Source organism: Rhamphochromis sp. 'chilingali' (genome assembly GCF_963969265.1).
Source record: "Rhamphochromis sp. 'chilingali' genome assembly, chromosome: 5".
NCBI classification, from domain to species: domain Eukaryota; kingdom Metazoa; phylum Chordata; class Actinopteri; order Cichliformes; family Cichlidae; genus Rhamphochromis; species Rhamphochromis sp. 'chilingali'.
In genome coordinates this window covers 28,452,037-28,475,390 of record NC_137932.1, presented here as the reverse complement: position 1 = coordinate 28,475,390, position 23,354 = coordinate 28,452,037, and the positions used below count along the sequence as shown (strand labels likewise).

Sequence of the window (23,354 nt, the reverse complement as noted above, 5' to 3'; positions counted from 1 at the left end):
CAGTGCTCTCACAGGTAAAACTCTAAATACTTTCTTCATATAAACTTTTCTAACGCAGCCGAACAAGAAATTTACAAGAAATTCAAAGATCAGAAACACTCCAGATGAATGGAGTTACACAGTCAAGTCCACAACACACAGATGTATCACAGGTGAGCCTGATCCAGCAGCTCATGCTGCTCACAGATGAGCAGAACTCAGCAAGCAGAGTCAGCTGAAACGAGGATATAAAGGACACGAGCTGTTCATCAATTGGAGAGTGTCAGTCCTGAACTCTGGAACCAAGTCTGCAGCTTCTCTGACAGAGCAGCTTCGAAAAGAAAAAAATTCATTGTCGAGTTTTTTCTCAGCTGATGAGTCCACACTTCATCATCAGGAATACAGCCTGTGCTCATGACATAACGCTGTCAAACTGGACTCTCTGAGCCCTCACAGATCAGGACGGGGCAAATGGACAGTGGCTTGTTCTGATCAGAGCTGCAGCTTTGCTTCCACAGACATCTGCGGTCTGCGATTAGAGCTCGGCGTGTCAGCCTTACAGCTCATTTCATTACCAGAAACACATGAGGTGTCATAATTAAGTGAGGCAGAACTTGTGGAGAACACCTCAGCGTTCCTTTGTTTCACATGACCCTGAACTATGTTAAGGGGCGAGCCTTTCTATCAGAAACCAGTGTGCCAAACAGAGCTGAGTCTGGTCTCGCATTTCTTTCAATTTAGGTAGAAAGGCGATGCGTTCAGGGACCAGCACAAGTCTGTTCATTCAGCATAACCTGACACAGCTTCAAAGCTAATGCACAATTACGGCAAGATGGCAAAAGAAAATGAGGCTGAGCGTCATTGCAGCGGAGCACCCAAACATTCAGGAAACACAACATTACATAGTTTTCTCTTCTACAGCTGAGCTCAGGGTTCCGTTTCCTGTCTGCACAGCCCACAGGAAGCTACGGCTTTCTCTTCATAAATACAGACATAAAAACAGCAACACAATCTATCTGTTCAAATGCAACGCAACAACAGATTATCAAAGCACAAAGTTTATCGGTATATGTTTGTACATCATCCACGTACTACGGTGGCGCGAGCGGCTGCTTCATTATGGAGCTTTGACTACGTTTGCTGAGCTTGTGCAAAGTGGAAGCAGTTCTACAGATATACTCTGACCACGAATGAGAGTTAGTTCTGGACAGTTTCAGTGCATCCACACGCCGCAGCTCTTCCACCCTAACAAACACACACCGGAGACAGGTCGTCACGGTAACAGCCGGAAGGAGCATGACTGAGCTGCTCCCTGTAGACAGGGAAGGGGCGTGTTTGAGGTCTGTTCACAGCTGCAGTATTTACAGGCAAGGATTCATGTGAGAGGAGTCTGCTAGAAACGATGCATGTGGTTCTGGTCCACAGCAGCATTTCACTTAAAATTTGCATCCTTGAAAGTTCACAACTATGACCTGTGGGACACCGAGATCATCACCTCATCACATCGCTCTGACGTTGGAAACCAACGTCAACCAAACTCTGGGTTGGAAACCAATAAATTCAGACCAAAAATTCCACTGAAGCACGGCATTTGTCAGAAGCTTTGTAAATATCCATTCTTGCTGCGAATGGATGATAAGTTAGAGGCAGACCTCAAACAGGCCCGCCACAAACCCACACCAGCCTCCAACCACACATTTACAGCTGAAGTCAGCACTGAGTTGTGGATCTGGGTGTTACAGTCAGAGGCAGGGACTGGTGGATGCACAGTTACTTTCCAGAGGTGCTACAGTGGCCTGCTCAGGCCATGTTGTGGGCCCCATCGGGTCCACGAGGCGGTCGTTTGGTGCTTTCGTTGGTGTTGGGGGCTCCGCGAGGTTTGGTGCTGGGTTTCTTCTCCCTTGTGGATGGTCGAGTCTGACTGAGGGATGCTGCGCCGGCTGCTGCCTGAAGACCGCCATCAGGCTCCACAATCGTGTTTATAACTATAACAAGAACATTACAAGAATATTAAATAACACACCAGGGCCAATGAGTCTACTTCAGATAGTCTGAGATGATTTATAAGATGTACAGTGCTCAGCATAAATGAGTACACCCCCTTTAAAAAGTACAAATTTAATCAGTAGCTCAATGAACCTAAGAACAATTTCCCAAATTTTCACAAGGCTGAGTTTTATTGAACACTTGTTTAACTCCATAACATGGAAAGAAGGTTAATAATATAACTTTGATCACAAAATCTTCAGTTTTACTCAAATTGGTTAAAGCAAAAATGAATAGACCCCACAACAAAAACTACTACATCTAGTATTTTGTATGACCGCCGTGATTTTCAAGGACAGCACCAAGTCTTCTAGACATGGTATGAACAAGATGGCGACATATTGCAACATCTATCTTTTTCCAGTCTTCAAGAATAACCTCTTTTAGAGCCTGAATGCTGGACGGAGAGTGATGCTCAACTTGCCGCTTCAGAATACCCCACAAGTGTTTGACTGGGTTCAGATCAGGAGACATACTTGGCCATTCTATCACCTTCACCCTGTTCTTCTTCAGAAATGCAACAGTAGCTTTAGATGTGTGTTTTGGATTATTGTTGTGTTGGAAAAGTGCACGACGACCAAGTGCATGCAGTGATGGCAGCATCTTCACCTTCAGTATAGAGCAGTACATTGTTGAGTTCATGATACCATCAATGACATGCAGCTCCCCAACACCAGCAGCACTCATGCAGCCCCACATAAGGACACTGCCACCACCATGTTTCACTGTAGGCACCATGCATTTCTCTTTGAAACCTCACTTTTACAACGCCTTGTCTCATCACTCCAGATTATAGAGTCCCCGTAGTCTTCATCTTTTTCAGCATGGGCCCTAGAAAATTCTAGGTGTGCTTTTTTGTGCATGGGCTTTAGGAGAGGCTTCCTTTGTGGACGATACCCACGCATGCCATTCCTCTGCAGCGTGCGCTGTATGGTGTCACGTGAAACGGTCACTCCAGTTTGGCTTTCTACTGCTTTAGCTAACTGAAGTGAACTTGCATGGCGATATTCTTCAACCCTTCTCATCAGAAGACGCTCCTGTCGAGATGTTAACTTCCGTGGATGGCCTAGACGTCTCTGTACAATGGTTGCACTTCAATCTTTCTTAAATTTTTGAATCACTTTTGCTACAGTATTTTGGCTGAAATGTAAAGCTTTTCTGATCTTCTTGTAGCCCTCACCTTTTTTTTTTGTAAAGAAATGATTTCCTTTCTCAGATTTTGTGACATTTCTCTTCCATGTGGAGCCATTGCTGACATCATGAAATGGAAAGGGATTTTCTTTGATAAAGAATCCCTTTCATAGTCACCTGTCTGCTGGACACCTCTTAAATGAATCATTAGACTCACCTGTGCTTGAATGCCTGTTAATTCAAATTTTGTAGTCTTTAGTGTGGCTTTTCTCCTAAGACTATAATTGGGGTGTCCTCATTTTTGCGACATGGGCTTGAATTAACTTTTTAGGAAAATAACTTTTTTGTGTGTGTAAATAAACAAAACTGGTTTGCAATCAATGGTCCACATTTGTGGGAGTATTTTGTATCTCATAGAAAATGTTGAAAGGAAACTAAAGGTTTTCTGACAAATGTAGTGGGGTGTACTCATTTATGCTGAGCACTGTACTCTCTGGAAAGTGCTGGACACAAAGAGAACATTAAAAAGAACCACAGTTAAAAGTTCAATTCAACTGAAAACCACAATGACGAGAGCCGTTTAATAGTTATGAGGTAGATAAACTCAATTCACACACACAGGAATGGTTCGAGCACAACATTCAACAACTAAAACTGATTTTCTGTAAATAAATTCTACAATTTGGTATCCTAATTTAAAAAAGAAAAAACAATAATTTTGCTTTACTATATGTTCTGCTGAGTCAGGCACAGTAATGATATTTTAGCACTGAAATCACTTGAGTTAAATGAGCATAGTGGTGGATTAACCATTAGAAAAACATAAAACATGATAAATAATACTGTTAATTAGGGCAGCTGTGCCATAAATCTTACACTGTGTGGTGTAATAAATTTGTTGAGCACTGTTCATCAGCTCAATTATTAGGCAGTTCTGGAACTTCTTTGTCTTTTTCTTGTGATTTCACTAGAAGTTTAAAAAAAAAAAACCTGTCCCTGAATTTTTTTTGGATTTGACAGACTCAAACTGGACAAAACACACAAATCCAAACCTGAACGTACCTTCAAGCTGCCTCTGAACTCTCCTCAGCTCTTTCAAAATGGAGGTAATTTCCTGCAACAGGAAACAGAAAACTGAGGTTTCCAGATGTTCTATGAAGTTGCTTTTGTGCTGTTTAAATCAGCCAATAAATATGGAGATGAACCTTGTTGGAGGTCTTCAGGATGGGGACTTCATTTTCAGTATTGATCTTTGCCTCAATCTCCTCCCAGACCTCAGCCTTGTTCTGGAACAAAACTCTGAGAGGAAGACACTGTCGAGTCAGCGCCAGCATTCAGAAACCACAGCGTACAGCTCCCAAAAGTGCCCCTTACTATACCGAACCGGACCTGACACCTGAACACCTAATAAGCCTGATAGCAAGTGAAGGGAACAAAAGAAATCATCCTCGTTTTACATCTGTGGTCTGAAGTTTAAATCTTTGTCTCACTGTGAGGGGAAACTAGCTGTTCCCCCAGAGAGAGGCTGCACTTGGACTGAATGGTTTGGGTAAACGTGTTGAATGGGAGGAGGTGGTCATTTCTGTACAAACTAAAAAGATATTGATGAAAAGGGATCCTTTTAAGCATCCCCAACATTTCTCAGGTTTGAGCTGCTACAGCCTCGGGGTGTCAGTGCTTCCTTACTTCATTTTCTCGGCCAGCTGCTCTGTGTTCTCCCGGATGGCCTGAGACAGCTGAGACACTGGATTCAGCATCAGGTTGTCCAGAATCACCTGAAAGAGTTCAGAGGGACATGCAGAGGGCAGGAGATGAAGCCAGCGTTGTACCGTCACGTGGCTCCAGCAGGTTACATCCTGATTTCCCAGCACACCAAAACTAACTGCAGCAGTTGTAGTCATGGTAACGATCACACTGGCTATGTTCACACGGCAGCTATGTAGGGTTTCATTACTTTTGCATGATGTTCTAGTCTTGAAACAATGGATAACAGTGCCTTTGTCTAGAGCCCCGCTTCAGTCTGACCCTTGCATGGTGCGAGCTGTAATGATCCCTGCAGCCTCTAGGTGATACTGTCTGAGCATATAGCACAGCTAGTCCTCAGCCTGACGCACCTGCCAGGGCTGAGAAATGAAGCTGGAGTTCCTCTGATGTCCAGCACAGGCAGCACTGAGTCAGTCTTTATGGACTCTGTGTTAAAACAAACACATTAATGCTGATAATTTCTCCTAAATAACACCTGATAGCAGATCACTTGGAGCACCTCCGTCCCATCCAAATATGGTCACTAAAGCAAGTGTCACAGCACGCACATCCATGTTTCAGGCTGCGGTGTACCGCAGTCCCAATTCCTCCGGAAGTAAGCAGACAACAATATTAAAACTAGTGCTCTCAGCCTTAATCTTGTTAAAATGAAGTTAAGGCCATAACCACATTAACGCAGCAAATCTCCGTTAGCGAGTTAACGCAGATAGACCTGTGTATGGGTCTGGACGGCGCTAACGCATTAACGAGCTAACCGCGCTAACATGCTAGCTCGTCATTTTAACAAGATTAACACTGACAGCACTAATCAAAACCTAAATATTACAGTCATTTTAGTGGTTATTAGTCCCAGCTGAAACAAAGCTAAATCTGGGTGTGACGATGGTCAGTGCGATGGGTTACACACAAACACACACACACACACACACACGCACGCACACACACCTTGGCGTTAACTGCTCTGTTAATTACACATGAACATGACCGTGGCGCTACAAGCTGCAGTGTGAACGTAGCCTCAGAGGGATTAGACAGTGACCTCTTCGCGGTTCCACGGACGCCGTTGCTTAGAACTGGTCTCTGGCTCATTCATATTTGCGTCCAGGTCCAAGACAGCAGCAGAACCTGGAGGAACCTTCTGGTAGTTTAAACTGGCCTCAGGGATACGCTGGACCAGCTGGAAAGAGAATAAAAGGAGTCTGACTCCGGTGATGAAACCAGCTAGACGGTGATGGCGGTGCTCTGTGAACGCATGCACCAAGTCAACATGCAGCTGCAATCGTGGAGGCAACAGCGTGCGCAGTGAATTTCAGTGCTGCTGGGAGACAGAGCGTAACGACCACGGGGAGGCGAAGGAGGGCGGGTGAACCCTGCTGGGCACCAGCCACGGCTTCACGAACTGTTCCAAAACCAGTAACACCAGTTCATTCACGGTGGAGGCCGATGGACCCGATTATCATCAAAACCACTGAGTGAGCACCAAACAACACCGAGCAGGAACCAACACCATTGGGGCAGGTTCAGGTTCTTACATCTGATTCAGTCACCTGAGAGAGGGGACGGACTCTGTTTGAGACAGTTACGAACTTCAGAGCGTAGGGGTTTTATTCATCTGTTTATGAGGGCGCGTCAGACAGAGCACCCAATGATACGCTGTGGAAATTTGTTCTCTGATTCACACTCTGTGGTTTGTCATTAGCTCCTTTCCGCAGAGGACCACAGCTGGAGTATCTGGCAAATCTGTGAAACAGCCGATAGAAAACACAATAAAGCCTTAAATGTGGTGGCTGGCTGTGAAAAGTGAGAGAACAGGCTTCCACTACAGGGGTCGTGACTTCTGATCTTGTTTTTATTGGCACCTGGAGGGTGTAATGTGTTACAACTGCCAAAAGGTGGCAGTTAGGGCCCTACAGGCTGTTTGGTTGCCACTGTTAAACCATAGAATCCAAAGAAGCGTGCCGAGCTGTGAAACGTTTTTATTCTCATGTAGGGAGTGTGAAGTAGCACAAGTGAAGCCACCTGTCACCTGGCCTCAGGTCATATTCTTTATAGAGCTCTTTGCTCTCAGCAGACCCTCGGAGGGGCGGGGCTTCGAGTCCTTGCTCTGACACACCTCCTCACTTGTTCCAGCTCGGGTTTGTTCAGCACCGCCTCAGCAGTTTATTATCAATAATCTTTCAAAACATAAATAAAACAACACCAATGAGAAGGGAGTGTTAGGATTAGTGATGGCAGGCGAACCAATCACAGGGCACGAGGAGAGATGAGTCAGACACCTGAGATGGTCGGACCCCCCATAAGTATGGACAGGATGGCGTCTGCGAGCAGAACAGAGAAATGAACAATGAGTCGAAGCATGACGAAGGCTTTTCCTCCCAGTCAGACCAGCATCTGAAGTGGGAACACTGGAGTTTGCACTGACCTCTGCTGAGCTAATAAACAAAACCTGAAGACACTGCAACACAACACCTGCTGCTAACCCTGCCTGCTAGTCATTCTATGGCCTGTGTGTAGTGAGAGTGTTATGAGGGATTTTTGTGGCCCACCTCCTCCCTGGCGGAGATGGTGGAGGCTGGCGTGTTGGGCAGCGAGCTGGGAGACGTGGTGGTGCCCATGCTGGAGCTTGGCGAGTCCCCATCCCCAGCGACATCGTGGATTTCCTTCGCCAGGATGGCCAAGTCTTTAGCCAGGTCCTGACTGAGCCTGCAGGGGAAACGCAAACACATGATCACCATAGAGACGTGAGTGACATCACCTTACCGTGGCACACGTGTCAACATGTGACAGTGCTTTTACTTTGCAATCTCAGCGCTGTGCGTGGACCAGTTCTGGTACGGGTCAACGTCGTTCTGATCCTCATCCTCCTCCATTTCCAGGGAGACAGACTTGGTCCTGGTGGCGGGCGTCCGGTGGCTGTGTGGCGTCTGGTCAGAGGTGGAAGGATGGGAGGAGCGTTTGGCTCTGGAGATACTGCCACTCGTCTCGTATTCTTCATCAGAGGAAGAAGAGAAGTCCGAGCCCTTCTGTCTGCGACGGGAACCTGAGAACAGCCGGTCGTGAGAAACCGCAAACCTCAACTACGAGATTCTGTTTAACACGAGGTTCAGATAAGAGCCAACCATGACTTCCAGAGAGCACCGCTATGCCATCATTCAGTCAGAAACCTCAGACTCTCAGGTGAAGTTTGACATCTCAGGTGAAGTTTGACATCTGATCCTTGTGAGCCTTCATCAGTGATCACCCTGACCCTCGCATCTCAGCTCTTTGTGATCAAGGGCCAAAAAATGAAATTATTCAATTCACTTCAATACTATTTTATATTGTGCCAAATCACTACAGCAGCTGCACAAAGGCGCTGTTCATCATCCATCCAGAGCTTCTGTCTAACTCTACACAGCGTTAGGTTTTGCCTCAGAGCGTTAGTAAGCATGTTTGGATGGCTGTGGCTGTGACAGGACATCAGATTAAAGTGTCTGCAGGGCGAAGCTCTGGGCTGCAGCTGGTATCTGGGTTTGTGTCCTAATTCCTGTTCATAACAAGGGAGCTGATGCTGTTTCCACGGTAATACAAACAGACTCAGCAGCATCAGAAATCTGACGACATTTCAAATGACAGCAAAGGTCAGCAGATCCCACCAGAGAGTCTGTCCTCATGGAGGGTTTTGAGTTTAAGTGCTTTTTACCATGATTCAATTGAATTCAATTTTATTTCCATGACCTCGAAGCACTTTATGTTGTAAAGGTAAAGATGCGACAATGATACGACTCAAACAATTCAGCTCATTGTGAAGCTCAAAAAGTGAGACCGTGATGAGGAGGTTTCCCCGATTTCCTCACAATTGTCCTGATTCCTCTGAATCGTCTGTTTGCTGTTTCACACCAGTCAGCTGAGGCTGCTCGCACTAACTTTTGACAAACTCAGGTTTGCACAGACTTTTTCTTTTTTATCTAACACTTACACCTGGGACACATTGGACTTGCGGTTAGTACCTTGATAAGCTGGCATGAGCAATTGCTTCTCGGAGCTCTGAGACTTACACACACAGGTTGTTGAATTTATACATGAGGAATTTAATTGCACCAGTGAAATGAAATTATTTTCTCAGAATAATTTTTTGGCTCATGCATTTATCATGACATGATTATCATTCCATAATAAAAGGCCAAAAAATTCAAACTGACCAGTCCTCACCTGTTGGAGACGACGGAGCAACTGAAACACCTATGATTAATGCGATTAGACTGAGTGACGGCAGACTCGACCTCTGTCTCTCATCCTAGAACAACTCAGGAGGAACAACTCTGACTGAAACATCAGGAACCCCTCACATTCAGGGTCATTAAGGAATAACTCACCGCTGCCGGCGTACTTGGCTCCGCTCGAACGGGTACGTGTCAGAGGTTGCTTCGCTGGAGCTCCGCCTCCTCTGCTAGCTGCCTGCCGGTTGTCACCCGCCGATGTTTTCCTGGTGCTGACAACAGCCTCTGTGTTCCGGTTGGAGAAAGTGGGCCGTCCTGTGGAGGATGCCTCGGTATCGCTGGGGTTGGTGAAGGAGCCGGTCCTCTTCCTGGGCATCGCTAAGATGTCCAGCCTGGACAGCTTCTTCCCCTCAGTGGACACTTTGGGCGCTGCAGCAATATGGTCAGAATTCTGAGAGCCTCGGTCAGTCTCAGCACCTTCGTTATCTGAAGCTTCACCCAGACGTGCCCGCCGCAGCATTGAGGCTCGGGTCGGCCGTGGCGCTGACAGGCTGTTGGAGCGTGTCAGAACCTGCTGGGTCGCCGTCCTGGGCATCTTCCCATTGTCTTCTTTCTGAAGAGGGGCAATGAGTTTTTTGCTGCGGCTGGATGGACGGGACGTTTCGTGATCAGATGATGGGGTTTCGGTCCACTGCGGACCAGACCCCTGCTGGCCTTCAGACAGATCCAGAGAGCCACGATTCCCGGCACTGCGGCGCATCTGGAAGCGCTTCGCTGCCTCTGCCTTATTTGCTGCACTGGCAGTGATCTGGTTTCGGCGTTTCTCAGAAAGTCGCTCACGGGCACTGAGCTGCTGTCCCTTCTCTTGGATGGATGGACTAGAAGAGGACCTCTCCTTTTGAAGGCTGCTGATGGGAGGGTGCTTTTTAGAAGTTGAGCTGACTGGAGTGTTTTTGCTACTCACTTGACTCACCGTGCTAGCCGTGTCAACATCTGACTCACCAGACAGGGAGTCGTCCATGTGGCTGGACGAACCCTCCTTCTTTGAGCTGCGACCTGAACCAGAGGAGGGGAACTTGGCATCCAGAGAGGATAGAGTTCCTTCCTGAAGGAAGGACTGTGTGTCCTGGATGTTCTCCTGCCTCTGCTCCATGTCTCTGATGGATGGGTGGCTGGAGATGTGGGGAAGCTTCTTCATCTGGACAGTGTCACTGGGCTGGTCTTTGGTGAAACTCTCCTGACGGATGAAGGATGATGTGCAACTGTCTTTGGTTGGAACTGAATCTTTGTCCTGTGTTTGGAGGTTTGGAGCAGAGCTGTTGGGTTTGACTCCCGTCCTCTTGGGTTCGTATCCACTCAGATGTCGGATCAGGACAGTGGTAGGGGGAGTTTTTGCTGGGGGGTCTCTTGTCTTCTCAGACTGTACTGGGCTCTGGGCTTGCTCAGGTTTGCTGGGATGGTCTTCTGAACCAATGTAGAAGCAGGTGGATTTGGAGGATGGAGACACTTTCTCCTGACCTCTAAGCTGAGGACCAGTGATCACTGGAGATACAAATGCAGTCTTGACCTGATTTGTCCTCATCTTCTCTTGAACAGGTCCATCATCTGAGCGACTGGCATCACTCAGGCTGTCTGGGTCCACATCATCCTGAACGGACAGGCGCTGGGTGGAGTCAACTGAGTGGGAGGGACCAAAGGCTCTGTCCAGAGGTTCTTGGCTTTGGTAAGATTCATGGCGAATCATGATGCTTGGGGTGACACCGTCTAGCTTTTCTGGAGGCACTTGGGGCAGCAGCCTTCTTGTCCTGGAGCTGTGGCTGGACTCTGACTCAGAGTTGTCGTAGCTGTAGTTTCCCATCGAAGGGCTCATGAGACGTGAATCTGCAACACAAGTTTAGTCACGTCAGCATTTTATATGAGTTGCTTTAATGTTGCGTAACTACTTTAGTTTTAAAACAATAAGCGGAGTAAAAATAAGACCATGGGTCCATTGCTCTGAACTGTGTATAGATACATTTATTGTTCACTTACAAAACTGCAAATTACTGATAAATTCAAGACTCCAAGTAGACAAACGGAATCACATTTGGAGGTCCATAAACATAAAGCTGAGATAACAGCGGCTCTGTGCTCTTTAAACATGTTTAAGGTATTTTTAACAAACCTCACCTTCCAGACATTCTACTTGAGGTGGAGTGGAACCAGTTTCGGCGTAGCTGTCTGCTAGACTGGCCCAACGTGAAACCCACTTAGGGCCTTCCAGACATGCAGCATGAGCAGCTGGAACCTGCAGAACAAAATATGATGACCAACACCATTTTCAGGAAGATCAGTGGAAACAAACGTCAACATTTACATTCATATCACAAGAAGAAATAGGGAATAACAACATGGTTGTGCAGGCACTGGGATAACAGTGTGCTACAAAGGTGTTTCTCCAGGTTGTACTTCAAAATTTTCACTTTTTTTTTTTTACCTGTATGGGGCCTGTTGAAGGGCCGCTGATAGAAGATGGGATAAAGCCATGCAGTGAGTCCACAGTGCTACCATCAGTAGGCAGGTTAGCATGCTCATCCTTTCCATCATTTATCACAGGTCTATACACACCAGTGTTCACACCACTGTACTCTGGAGAATCGAGGACACCAAACACCTGTCAGAGCACAGGACATGCATGAGGACGGGCAGAAAAAACAAACAGGAAGAAATAGGAAGGATACGAGGGTCAGTGCATCACTAAGAGATACTGTTTAGATAGGCAACATCAGAATACTTCAAGATACCCTAGGATCATTTCTAATTTCATAAACATTTTTCTATCTGGAAGATTCTGTGAAGACGAGACAACAAAACTGAGATAATCAGCAATGACACAAGGGTTTGAATACAACATTACATAAGATGTGTTATTTTATCAAAGTCCACATCCCTGCTGAAGAATCATACGGCACAGCACGTGTGCTGTGCTGCAGTTTTCCTGCACTCACCACCACTTAAAGACACCCTTTCACGAGCAGCAGGAACAATGAATGCTGCCTCACCCCACCACTATCACAAAGATCTTATTCTTACTGTGTTTTCACTGGGACTTCACCTGATCGATCATGTTACGAGCCTCTTCCACCTCTTTGTCCTGCGACTCCGTCTCAATGGTGTAGGTCCCAGCATCGCTCAAGCTGTCGTCTTCCTCGTTCCGGGCCATCCTCTGGGTACCTTTGACATCTCCTCCACTGACGGCCATGGGCGGCATGGTGGAGAAGGGAGGTCCAGACGGATGTACCGGAGCGGCAGCTGGGCCTGGAATGTTGACTGGGACTGGGGTCTTTGAGATTGCTGGAGGCTGTAATGGGGAGGCAGGGTAGGAGACAGAAGATGGAGCTGGAGGTTCTTGTGTGGAGAGGATCCTTGTATGATGAGGCGATATCATCACAGGAGGTGCAGACATTGGTGGAGGAGTTGTCTTATCCCTGGTTGGGGAGGAGTCATTACGACCCGAATCCTTCAGGAATTCAGCAGCAAACTCCTGGGCAAGCTTTGACTTCTTCCCAACGCTGCCGAAAGGTCGGATGATGATGCCCGATGAGGAGCGAGACGAGGAAGCCGACGAAGCCGCCTCCCCCTCAGTCTTTTCTCTCTTCAGAGAGCTTGACCTCTGAGGGCCACCATGGCTCTGACTCTTCAGAGGAACCGTCACCTGCTGTGTGGGAGGGATGTGGCCGTGCACAGATGCTGGCCTCTCGCCGCCTTTCCGCCGCTCCAACTTGGCTCTGAGTGTGGAGTACGAGTCAGCATGGGCGGGGTTGTGGGTGAAGGACTGAGAGCGCTTCTTGCGTGGGTTGTCATCAAAGAACTCAATGATGAAAGCTTGCTGAGTGAGGTGCTCGGGGGGCGCCTGTTTGGGAAATTCGGTGGGTGACAGAGCTTTAGGAGGACTCTGGGACAAGGGTCTCTCAGGGGCCACGGGTGAGGCAGAGGCCGGTCTGGGTGGAGCATGCTGCAGTGGTTGGTGTAGCTGACTATGGATGGACTGGCCTGATTGGATGACCTGCTGCGACGCCTGGGACAGCTCTGATTGCATAGAGTGCTCAGTGCGGACCGAGTGGTGGGATTTACTCCTTCCTTTGAGAACTGGGTCCTCTGAGTCACTCTGGGTCCCATCCTCATGATGGTGACCTAAAGACAGGAATAAAGATGTCAGTGAGTACTAGCTTTTGAACTTTGAAGCTCAATGGTCACAAGTGCATGACTGAAGCTTTGATAGCCTCAAACAAAGACACAAGTTTAGTGGGGTCAGTAAAATCAGAGAAATATCAGAAGATTCAGGGACCGTGTGTCAATAAATTGTTAACAATGAAGTGCTGGACAGGTTTTATCACCAGCAGAAAGCATAATCCCCGATTACCTGTGAATGACAAACACAGGTATGGTCCGGAACACAGGTGCAACTCTGACCTTTCAGGGTCTTGATATTCATGGCGAGGTCACTCTTGGTGCTGTAAACGTCTTCAGACGGTGGGCGTCTCTTCATCATGCTTACATCACTGTGGACCAGCCAGTCAGCCACCTTGCTCTCTGCTGACATCACCTCTGCAGGTGTGGCCATGATGGCTGTCTTGGTGGGTGTAGCCTGCAGCTTCCTCTGGCGAGTGGAGAACTTGGTGATGTGGTCTTTAATCTTGATCTTCCCAGGCATGCAATCATCAAACTCAATGGTAAAGGAGGCATGGCTCTGAACGACAGGCGGAGTCGGAGTGGGAGGCGAGAGTGGGGCCGGGGGCGTGTCAGTGTCCTTGGTGGGGATCTCATGGAGCTCCGCGCCTGAGGACTTAGGGTGCTGGAAGTCCTTGGTGGGGATCTCAAAGTAGCTCGGCTCACGGTGGTACGAAGGGAAGGCGGACTTTGGCTGACAGTCTGACAGCGATGCAGAAAATTCTGGATCTGCAGAGGGAGCGTCTTTCTGAACATCTGACAGAGGCAAAGAGACGACATCTCACCAACATCATCAATAATGCACCATCAGCTCAATTTAGCTTTATTTATACAGCACCAGTTTACTGCACTCCTCCACTTTATTAAGGTGTGCGTACCTGAATGTGGCTCATCGCTGGTTTGGACTTTACTCCCATAATCCTCCTCTCCCCACCAGGAAGGCTGGCCATACAAAGGAGTGGGCCGACACACCGGCGCCTCTGTCACAGAAACGTGTGATAGGTGAAACTGACGACCAATCAAAGTGTCCCGAGGAGCGTGAACAAACGACTTTCTGGTTTGTTACTAAAACATTTTCCTGAACGAGCAGATTTATAGTAAAAAATACATCAGAACAAACAGCGACACATCATCTGCGTACAGGAACACACAGCGGACAGACTCCTGATCCAGTACTTTTTAACCCTGCACCAGGCTTTCTGGTGCAGGGTTTTGTATTACATTATGTTTTGTACAGTGCAGTATATTTTTGACCCTGTGTGATGTCAAAATTTTGTGTTATTGCTTGTATTACGCCCAGTATAGGGCTTTGGACCGTGATGTCACGGGGGGTGGGCGTGGAAAGGATTTTGGCCCGATCCGCCATTTTGGGGGTCTAGCGCAAGTGAAAGGGGAGCGAAGTCTCACACAACAGCCATGGTTCGTATTTGCTGTGTGGTCGGCTGCAATGTTCGATCACACGACCGGCAAGAGAATAAGGTTGAAAATGGTTTATCTTTTCATTCTTTCCCAACCTGGAAGCAACATGAGCAGCTCGTGTATTGATGTTACCAAACAAAGGCGTCTAGCCTGGATAGCAGCTGTGAGACGAGCTGACGTGCAGCTCTCTTCCATCTCCAAATATCTGTTGGTGCTCCAGACATTTTCATTCCGGTAAGTTCTAAATATGTTCATATCACTCTTTATAGCCTATTAGTATTATTTTCTATGCGCTCTGAGCTCATAGCAAATTAGAACAAACATCCTACTGAGTGATTTTGCAGAACTACCTTCTATTTATAGAGATGCTAATTATTTGGCATTATTGCAGCAAACCAGCCTATGAAATGGATGAAACATCGTGACTGGGTTCCAGCGCTACACAAGGGACCTGCTGCAAACATACCACCATGCCAATCAGATTACTTCTTCCATGTGAGGGTGAAGAGTTGACCCTTCTGGATAAGATGGTGAAGGTTTGCTGCGTTTTGGTGAATAGTGTGATAATAAAACCAGGGAAGAATGAAACCTGCTCCTGTTAAATATTCTTAAGTCTTGTGCTGTTAAAATTGCTGTATTTTTTCAAAAGATACAGTAAATAAAGTAATGTTAGTAGTGGGTGATGTCATGTAAACACTCATGATTTTGTGTAAACATTTTGTCATTTGTAAACTATAAATGACATGGATTCTACATTGTAACTGATGTGATGTTCTATAAGGTGGTTTCAATAAAAAAAAAAAAAAAAAGAGGCAAAAATTAGTTTGTTTCTTTATTCAACTTTTGAACAGTGGTACTCAGTCAGTATATATTCAGTAAATGCAAATTATTTACACGGCAGTGCACTACAGGCATAAATGTAGACCCCTAGATAAAACATTATGGGTCATTCCCACAACCCACAGCTTTACTGTGTTCCAGCAAAGTATCCAATAGCAGTGACAACTCCTCCAAAGTAGCAGCTGGGATTTTTCTGTTTTGAGGACGGCTCCTTTTACCTGTCACTACAGATGGTCTGTTTAGGTTTTGATCAAGAGCCTTTTTTTGGGCAGCTGAAGAGGAGAAGTCTATCTTATGGCCAACCTCTGGCTGTATCTTGGTCATATTACCCAGCAAAACCCAGTATGCAGGTTCATCTGTAACAGTCCTTGTGCCACGGATCAACACTGTTGCTTCTACATTAAACAGAAGAGCAGCGACATGGCTGCAGGTCTCTGCGACTCCGGCCTTACAGCTGCAGTGGGCGGCTTCAACCTTCCCTGTGATGCTCACGGTGACCCATGGCTGCAATGCTGGTTCATTCAGTCTTTGAGAGTGCAGGACCTGAAACACACACAGACAAAGTTCATTTAAAGACAAGAACTATGAGCCAAGGCCGACGTAAATGTGTTTTATCTACTTTATCATAAATGTAACAAAGTGTTTAGAAAGTTAGCACATAGATGTAATTTTTCATTTCTTTATGTGTCCATCTATAGAACGCTGCATGTTATAGTGTAAATCTGCCTGCAGAAAATGAACCTAAAGTATGTACCGGTAATGCAAGGATGTCATCACTTTAGAGATGGAAAAAGCATAAAGTGACAATTATGAATCCCTTAATATGATAAGGAGATTCTGCAGGTCATTGATCAATATATAAAATTAAAATAAATTGTATTTTTAGTGACACAAGATACAAACATGGAAGCAAGATGTTTAATTAGGATTATTTATAATAAATATGAATAAATTAGTGCAATTTCTTTAACCATAAAGAATAACAATCCTTCAGGAGAATGTCTCATCAATGCACTGAACTCGCTATGTTATCCACCTAACAGCCTCCACATGTTCTCACTGTAATTTCCCCTCATGAATGAATTTATGCTGCACTAATCTGAATCTTTGCAAGGAAATCAAACGCATTTCACTCGCAGTACTCGAGCTGACTTACCTTTGCTTGAATGACGACTTGTACGCGCTGATTCCACAGATAAGGTACGAAAATATGTCAGGCTACGTCAGTAGCGGTTGGTCTTCAGGGTTTCTACTCCACGGCCCTATTTCATACTGGTCCACATTTCCAATGCACGCTATTTTCTGCAAGTACCGCTGCTTCGCCTCTGAATGAAATCGGTCTCTATACAGTTCATTCTCTTTTGAGCTGCGTTTAAGCATCTTTCTTGTAGTCATCGTTCCAACACAGTGTGTTTGGTTTGATTCGTAGACCCCGAAAATGGCGCTGCGCTCCCATAATGCATTGCGGCGTGACGTCAACTCCAAAGCCCTATTGTTAGGAGTACATTTGATACACAGTATATTTACTGCCAGTACTGTTGCTGTATTATTGTTACCCTGTGTGAGGCTCTTGGTACTCTGCGCTTTCTCGCCTCTCGCCCGCTCGTCCACGTCGCTCTTCTTCCCCTCTGAAGGCTTTAGGCTCATCTGCAGCTGACTGCTGTACTTCTCATGCTGAAACAGAAGAACGAGGCAAACGTACTCAAGGTACTGCAAATTGCATGTACTCACGGTACTGCATTTACTCACAGTACTGTACATGCTGTGTGTAGTCATGAGAAATTCATGACGCTCTGAGTAGTTTTGGAAATGCAAACTAAATGCAGTTAAACAAGGAAATTAAATAACACCCTCTATGCAGTAATTTGTACAATAGAAAACACACACCCACAAACACCAACCTTTAGGGCCTCCTCTGGGACTTTGTGTTGACTTTTCTCCAGAACGTAGACGTGAGAATGTGAACAACAGCTCAGAAAAATATTAAAATTATCACACACACACACACACACACACACACACACACACACACACACACACACACACACACACACACACACACACACACACACACACACACACACAGAAACACACACACGCACACAGACACGCACACAAACAGTGCGTGTGTGCGTCTGAAGGATATCGTATCCGAAGCGGATGATGTCGGACAGTTTGAGGGTGATGTAGGTCTGATCAGGAATCCGAAGGTCGTTTACAAATGTCTGCAGGAAACAAACAAACAAACAAACAAACAAACAAACAAACGTCCAGGTGAAACTTTCTGATTATGATGTTGAAGTCCACTCTGAAGGTTTTCACTCTTTTGTGATTTTACAGTTCTTGCCTGTTTAAATGAAAGTGGAATTAATTTTTTTTAAGTTAATAAAAAAAAAAATCTTTGTACTGTAACCTGTGACTTTAGGCATCACCACCCCCCACCTGTGTTTGCTGCTGATTGGTGGATACCTATGATAATGTACTGATATGTTGTGTATGGCTCACCCCATTGAGGCTGCCCAGGTCCTTCACCAGGTGTTCATCAGTGGTCGGGTTGTAGTTGATGACAGCGTGTTGTTTGTCCACACTGCGAGACTGAGACACACACACATACAACTCTTTTTGCTTACTTTCACTGCGACTCAAACAAGACACCATTAAAACTTCCTTTTTCAGACCAACCTAGAGGGAGGCAATTTCTACTAACCCGAACACCTGCACAGGTCAGCCTCACCTGAAGCATCAGCTCGCAGTCCTCTCGGCCCACAAAAATCATCTCTCGGGGGAGGCGGTGTCGAGTCCCCGAACTGCTTACCAGGAACCATGATGTCACACTCATCTTCACAGGCCTGCTGAGAAACCCCAGAGCATCCTGGGAAATGAAGACAGAGGCAGGTGATTAGGGATGGTATCGTTTAGGTTTTATCCGATACCGGTGCCAAACTGGTACTTTTGAAATGGTGCCGGTGCTTACACTGTGCTCGAACCGGTGCTTAAAGAATGGAGAACACAAAATTGGTCCAAAAACCTCTCATGTTCAGCTGTTTTTTTGTAAAAAGATAACAATGTTAGCCTTTTTTATGGCATCACTCTTGGCTGGAAGCAGTGCTTAATCAATGGAAAAAACACAAACTTTGTCCAAAGACCTCTCATGTTTAACGGTTTTCCACTTTTTCTTTGGTCATTTTAGCCTTTTTGGCCAGGGTGAAGGGAGTATCTGCCATCAAACAAGAAGACAGCCGCATGTAGCTATGATGATGTTTGCCAGTTCACCTTACATGCATTAATTTGATAACGCTGTTAGCCTACTCAGCGTAAATTACACACGAACAACATTAAGCTACTCACGCAGGGAAGAACGGCTGCTGCTGCCATCATCATCCGTCATCATTTCTGCTACACTGGCAGGGCTAGGGGCCAGGACTCTCCTCTTCGTGTTTTTGGGGGATGTTGCTAACTCCGGGTCTGATAACAGGCAACCCACCCGCAGTAGATGTGCTCGGTGTGAGGTCTCACAGCAAGCTATCAAATACGGCGCATTTCTCAGCTTTTTAAAAAAACGCTATGCGTCGCCAGGTGTTTCATCAGATTTGAGGTGTTACCTCTGACAGTATCAGCTTAAAGCACTTGTTGCAGGCTGCTGAGTTTGCATATTTTGCTGTGAAGTACAGCCAGACTTTTGACCGCTTTGCCTTGGTCATTTTTAATCTGTAGCTCTGCTCTAAAAGAACGTACGTACCTGGCCCCGCCTACTGTCCTCGGAAACGTAAAATGATTGGCTAGAATCTAAAGTGTATCACAGCTCAGGAAAAAAAAGCACCGAAATGTGCGCTGCTTTTCGGTCTGGTTACTACCGTTTATGTCAGAACCGATACCGGTCCCATCCCTACAGGTGATACAGGTGGGTTTGTGCAGGCCTGTTGTGCCATCGTGACAGATTTTAAATATTTAATCAGACAAAATGAGTAATTTCAGACGATCCTGCTCTTACTGATTTGTGTGTGTTTGAATCCTGACAGCTGAGGCACCTGCAGGTGTGTAGTCAGGTCCAAAAGGACCTGCAGGTTGTCCACACCAGCCTGAGTCTGAGGTTCAAACACCTTCAACTTTCAATTAAGCACTGAATGAACTCCTACAGACATTTTTATTCACAGTGCTCTGATTACAGAGGTTCGGCACAGAAATGGGGTCATGCAGGCAAATATGCGATATTTATTAAAAACACAGAATGAGCAAATCAACTGTTCATTTCATCTTTAGAGTTAAAAGTTGAACTAAATCACTGACCAGCAGAAAATAAAACACGAGCGCTTTATAAAACTTCTAATTTGAAATAACGGCTCAGAGATGATTCTGTTTCCTGGGAACGGATTAAAGATATTTCCGATTTCTAACACGAAATACCCAACTGTCAAATGACCACATGATCTCACACACACACTCGCACAGGTGAGAGTCACTGACATTAAAACTTCACTGCTTTAGTGTTTTTCTGCACATATACTGCAGTATCATCAGTACTGTCAATACTTTTGTGTGAACCACACGAACAGATGAAGTGAGAGTTTGGAGTTTGAGCACTGGGTTTTGTATGCAGGAGCTCTTGCAGACACAGCTGAAGGATAGATGAAGCTCCTCTGCAGCACAGACAGCAGTGCCACAGACGCTCTGTCCAATCAGAGGCTGACACACGGGCACACATGGAGTAGATCAGCTCCTCCATCAGTCACTGAGACTTCACATCCACTCTGGAGCTCACTCTGTGAAGCTCTGCCCTTCTCAGGAGGTCAGAGGTGATTGGACAGCTCACTCCATAGGTAAAAAGTCTGGAGAAGGGAGGGGGGATCTTCCTGTTTTTCATCACGGCATAGAACCAGTGAAGAAAACTGCTCATGATGTGGACAAGTGTGCACAACACACACTCAGATGCACATACACACAGACAACCACAGACACTGAGCTGATGCTGGAGGAGAGGAGCGGCTCTTCAGCAGCAGCTCTCCAAGCCTCAGCGCCTCTCGGCGGCTGCTGCCCGGAGCTGCTCCTCCTGTCCGGTTCCGACAGACCGACGGATGTGTGTGTGTGAAGGGTGGGGGAGTTACAGACAGATGACAGACAGGCTCTCCTCCTCCACGCCCTGCCCTCCCCCTCTCTTACCTCCGGGCTCTTCCCCGCTGCTCTTCGCTTCTTGGATCTGGGGCTGGCGTGCTGCGGGGCGGGAAGAGCATGAGCGGGTCCCGTTATCCGGACTCACACGGACTGGGGCGGCTCGGCTCCGATGATGCTCTACAACATCTCCTCCTGACGCACCCGCTGCGTCAACACGCACCGCGACAGCGACCACCGCACCGGAAGAGCTGCCGAGACCTTCACAATAAAAGCCCGCACCTGATAACATGCCCAGTGAGGTTCGAACAGGTTTTATTAGAAAAAATAGAATATTACAGTCCACTGCAGCACCGACCGAGTCTGAGGCAGGCACACCGGGGCTGGCTGTCAAATTACCTGGTACTGCCACAGCAGAGGGCGCTGTGGAGCTCTGTTATCATACATTTGGCTTGGCAGTGGTCAGTAGTTAGACTCAGAGGCACTATGTTGTAATTTCGGTGAGTCAGACTGAATTTTCATGTTTTTGTTCACACAAAACTAGCCATTGATTAAAATGAAACAGTGGTTCACCTGCTGGCTAAAGTCACGTGGTAGGCAGGATTCTGCAGATTGTACCGATAGGGATGGTGTGTGCTGAGCCAATCCAGCGGTGCACACCTCACACGACTGAGTCGAATGGCTGTGTAAGTGGCCTGCATGATCCAGCAAGACTTAAACCGGAGAGCAGCTCAGAGTCCGTTTTACATAGCGCGGAAAAGCACGGCCCCCTCAGCGTTGGTCTGCTGAGGAGCGATGATGGAGGATAACTCATGTACGAGTAAAAAGTGTGACCACGCGAGTAACTTCGTCACAGCACACCTGACTGCAGGTGTGACCGTGACGGAACGGCTGCCCTCGGCCTACTCTTATTGTGAGGGCGGGTCGGTTTCCGGTTGCGCGCTCGGCAGTATGAGGGTTTTCGGAAGACCCGCTCATCGGTAATCAGCACAGATTCTTCTGATCGATCAGCTCAGCGTGCGCCGGGCAGAGGTCACATGATTTGGAGCGCCGTCACTTCAGTACGGGAAGCGCCGATTTTGCGTGACGTCACCGCAACGCTGACACGGGGATGAGGATGATGACGACATCTATTGTATAAAAAAAAAGTAAACGTGTTATAAGCACGTGCACGTCTCCGGTTCATGGCTCTGCGTGTGACCGTCTGTGAGCTGCAGATGAAGAGTCTACCTCACGTGTGACTCAGCTGCTTACCTGCGCTGTGTATGTTGGGGGGGGGGGGGGGTGTACACTGATTCAGTTTTATTTATACAAGCTCAAGGCGCTTTATATTGGAAGGTAGACCTTACAATAACCCAGCAGTCATGTGACCCCCTATGAGCAAGCACTTTAGCGACAGTGGGAGGGAAAAACTCCCTTTTAACAGGAAGAAACCTCCAGCAGAACCAGGCTCAGTGAGAGGGCGGCCATCTGCCGCGACTGGTTAGGGTGAGAGAAGGAAGACAGTATAAAAGACATGCTGTGAAAGAGAGACAGAGATTGATAACAAGTATGATTCAGTGCAGGGAGGTCTTTTAGCACATAGTGATTGAAAAAGAAACATCCATCATGGGTGGATGCATCTGGGAGTTATTTTTTCTAAACAGGCTCAGATTTGACCAATCAGATTACTGCATATGGCAATGAGTACTTTGTGGCTCAAAACCTGGAACTGAAAGTCCAACAACATGTGTTGGTTCTCGTAGAGCTGCTGCTCCGTCAATCACAGCAGCTCCTTGGTGCAGGTGACCGTCAGGTGAGCACAGGAGCTGCTCGCTTAGAGCACGCAGCAACACGAGATATGAGCAAGCGGAGTGAGGTATGGGGTCTTCACAACCCCTGTTCTCTGTACACCATCAGGACACTTGGCTGCAGGCTGCTTGCGTCAACCCCAGGGAAAAGGGTAACATCTCCTGGGTCTGGGGGTTGTACACATGGGTGCTCACAGACACAAACTCTATCTTCCTTGGCTGCTACCTTAACCCTTTAAGACCTACCATAGAACCAAGTCCGCCAGAGCTTATATTATATTTTTACATGCTGTGGAGCCATTTTTGGGAGCATTTCAAGTTGCTATACATCAATACAACCATTATAGCCCAGATTTTAATAATATGTATTCATTAAGTGCATAGTAATTACATAAATTGCAAAAAAGTGCAATAAACTACAAAAAAATTGAAAATCGTTTTTGATTTTTTAACATATATTTGTAGTTAGAGAAATTTAAGAGGCTTATCCCTCAAAACTGTAAATACAAAAAAGTTGCACAAAATAGTTTCCCACCACAGGAAATTTATTTTGAGTGTCTTCATAGTTTTATTTTTGAAATACACCAATTTTTATACACTGCAGGAAAAACGAAAATAAATATTATACTGCAAATTTGCAAAAAAGCAGCATATGCATCAAAATAAACTATTTCCAGCAGTGCAATATGAGTCCTAAGCATCCCAGAAACGACACAGAAAGTCATAAAGTCAAAGATAACTTTTAAAAAGAGCAGTATAGGCCCTGAGGCCCTGATCGCAAAAAAGACTACATTTCCGCGAAAATGACGTCACTTCCGGTTTCGGCCAGGTAATGGCGGAAATGCAAAAGTTCGCGCTGACGTCTATTCCA

The 23,354-nt window shown here is 46.4% G+C and overlaps 1 protein-coding gene across 5 annotated transcripts; it reads right to left on the bottom strand.

Moving 5' to 3' along the window:
• Window positions 1-58: 58 nt before the first annotated feature.
• cep170bb (centrosomal protein 170Bb) lies at window positions 59-21,794 on the bottom strand. 5 transcript variants are annotated; one of them, XM_080882338.1, is made up of 21 exons: window positions 21,267-21,794; window positions 20,745-20,954; window positions 18,322-18,459; window positions 18,093-18,182; window positions 17,734-17,812; window positions 17,489-17,547; window positions 17,144-17,261; window positions 14,207-14,308; window positions 13,572-14,084; window positions 12,214-13,292; window positions 11,596-11,772; window positions 11,289-11,406; window positions 9,276-11,000; window positions 7,717-7,960; window positions 7,467-7,623; window positions 7,197-7,238; window positions 5,960-6,097; window positions 4,843-4,931; window positions 4,362-4,455; window positions 4,219-4,270; window positions 59-1,964 (listed from the first exon to the last, which is right to left on the bottom strand). In XM_080882338.1, the coding sequence occupies exons 3-21, from the start codon at window positions 18,424-18,426 to the stop codon at window positions 1,780-1,782; spliced, it is 5,166 nt and encodes a 1,721-aa protein (XP_080738464.1). In that variant the 5' UTR covers window positions 18,427-18,459; window positions 20,745-20,954; window positions 21,267-21,794; the 3' UTR covers window positions 59-1,779. The 5 variants fall into 5 exon arrangements, with proteins under 5 accessions (XP_080738464.1, XP_080738465.1, XP_080738467.1 ...); XM_080882339.1 differs by lacking the exon at window positions 20,745-20,954; XM_080882341.1 differs by lacking the exon at window positions 5,960-6,097 and having other exon boundaries at window positions 21,267-21,793.
• Window positions 21,795-23,354: the final 1,560 nt, after the last annotated feature.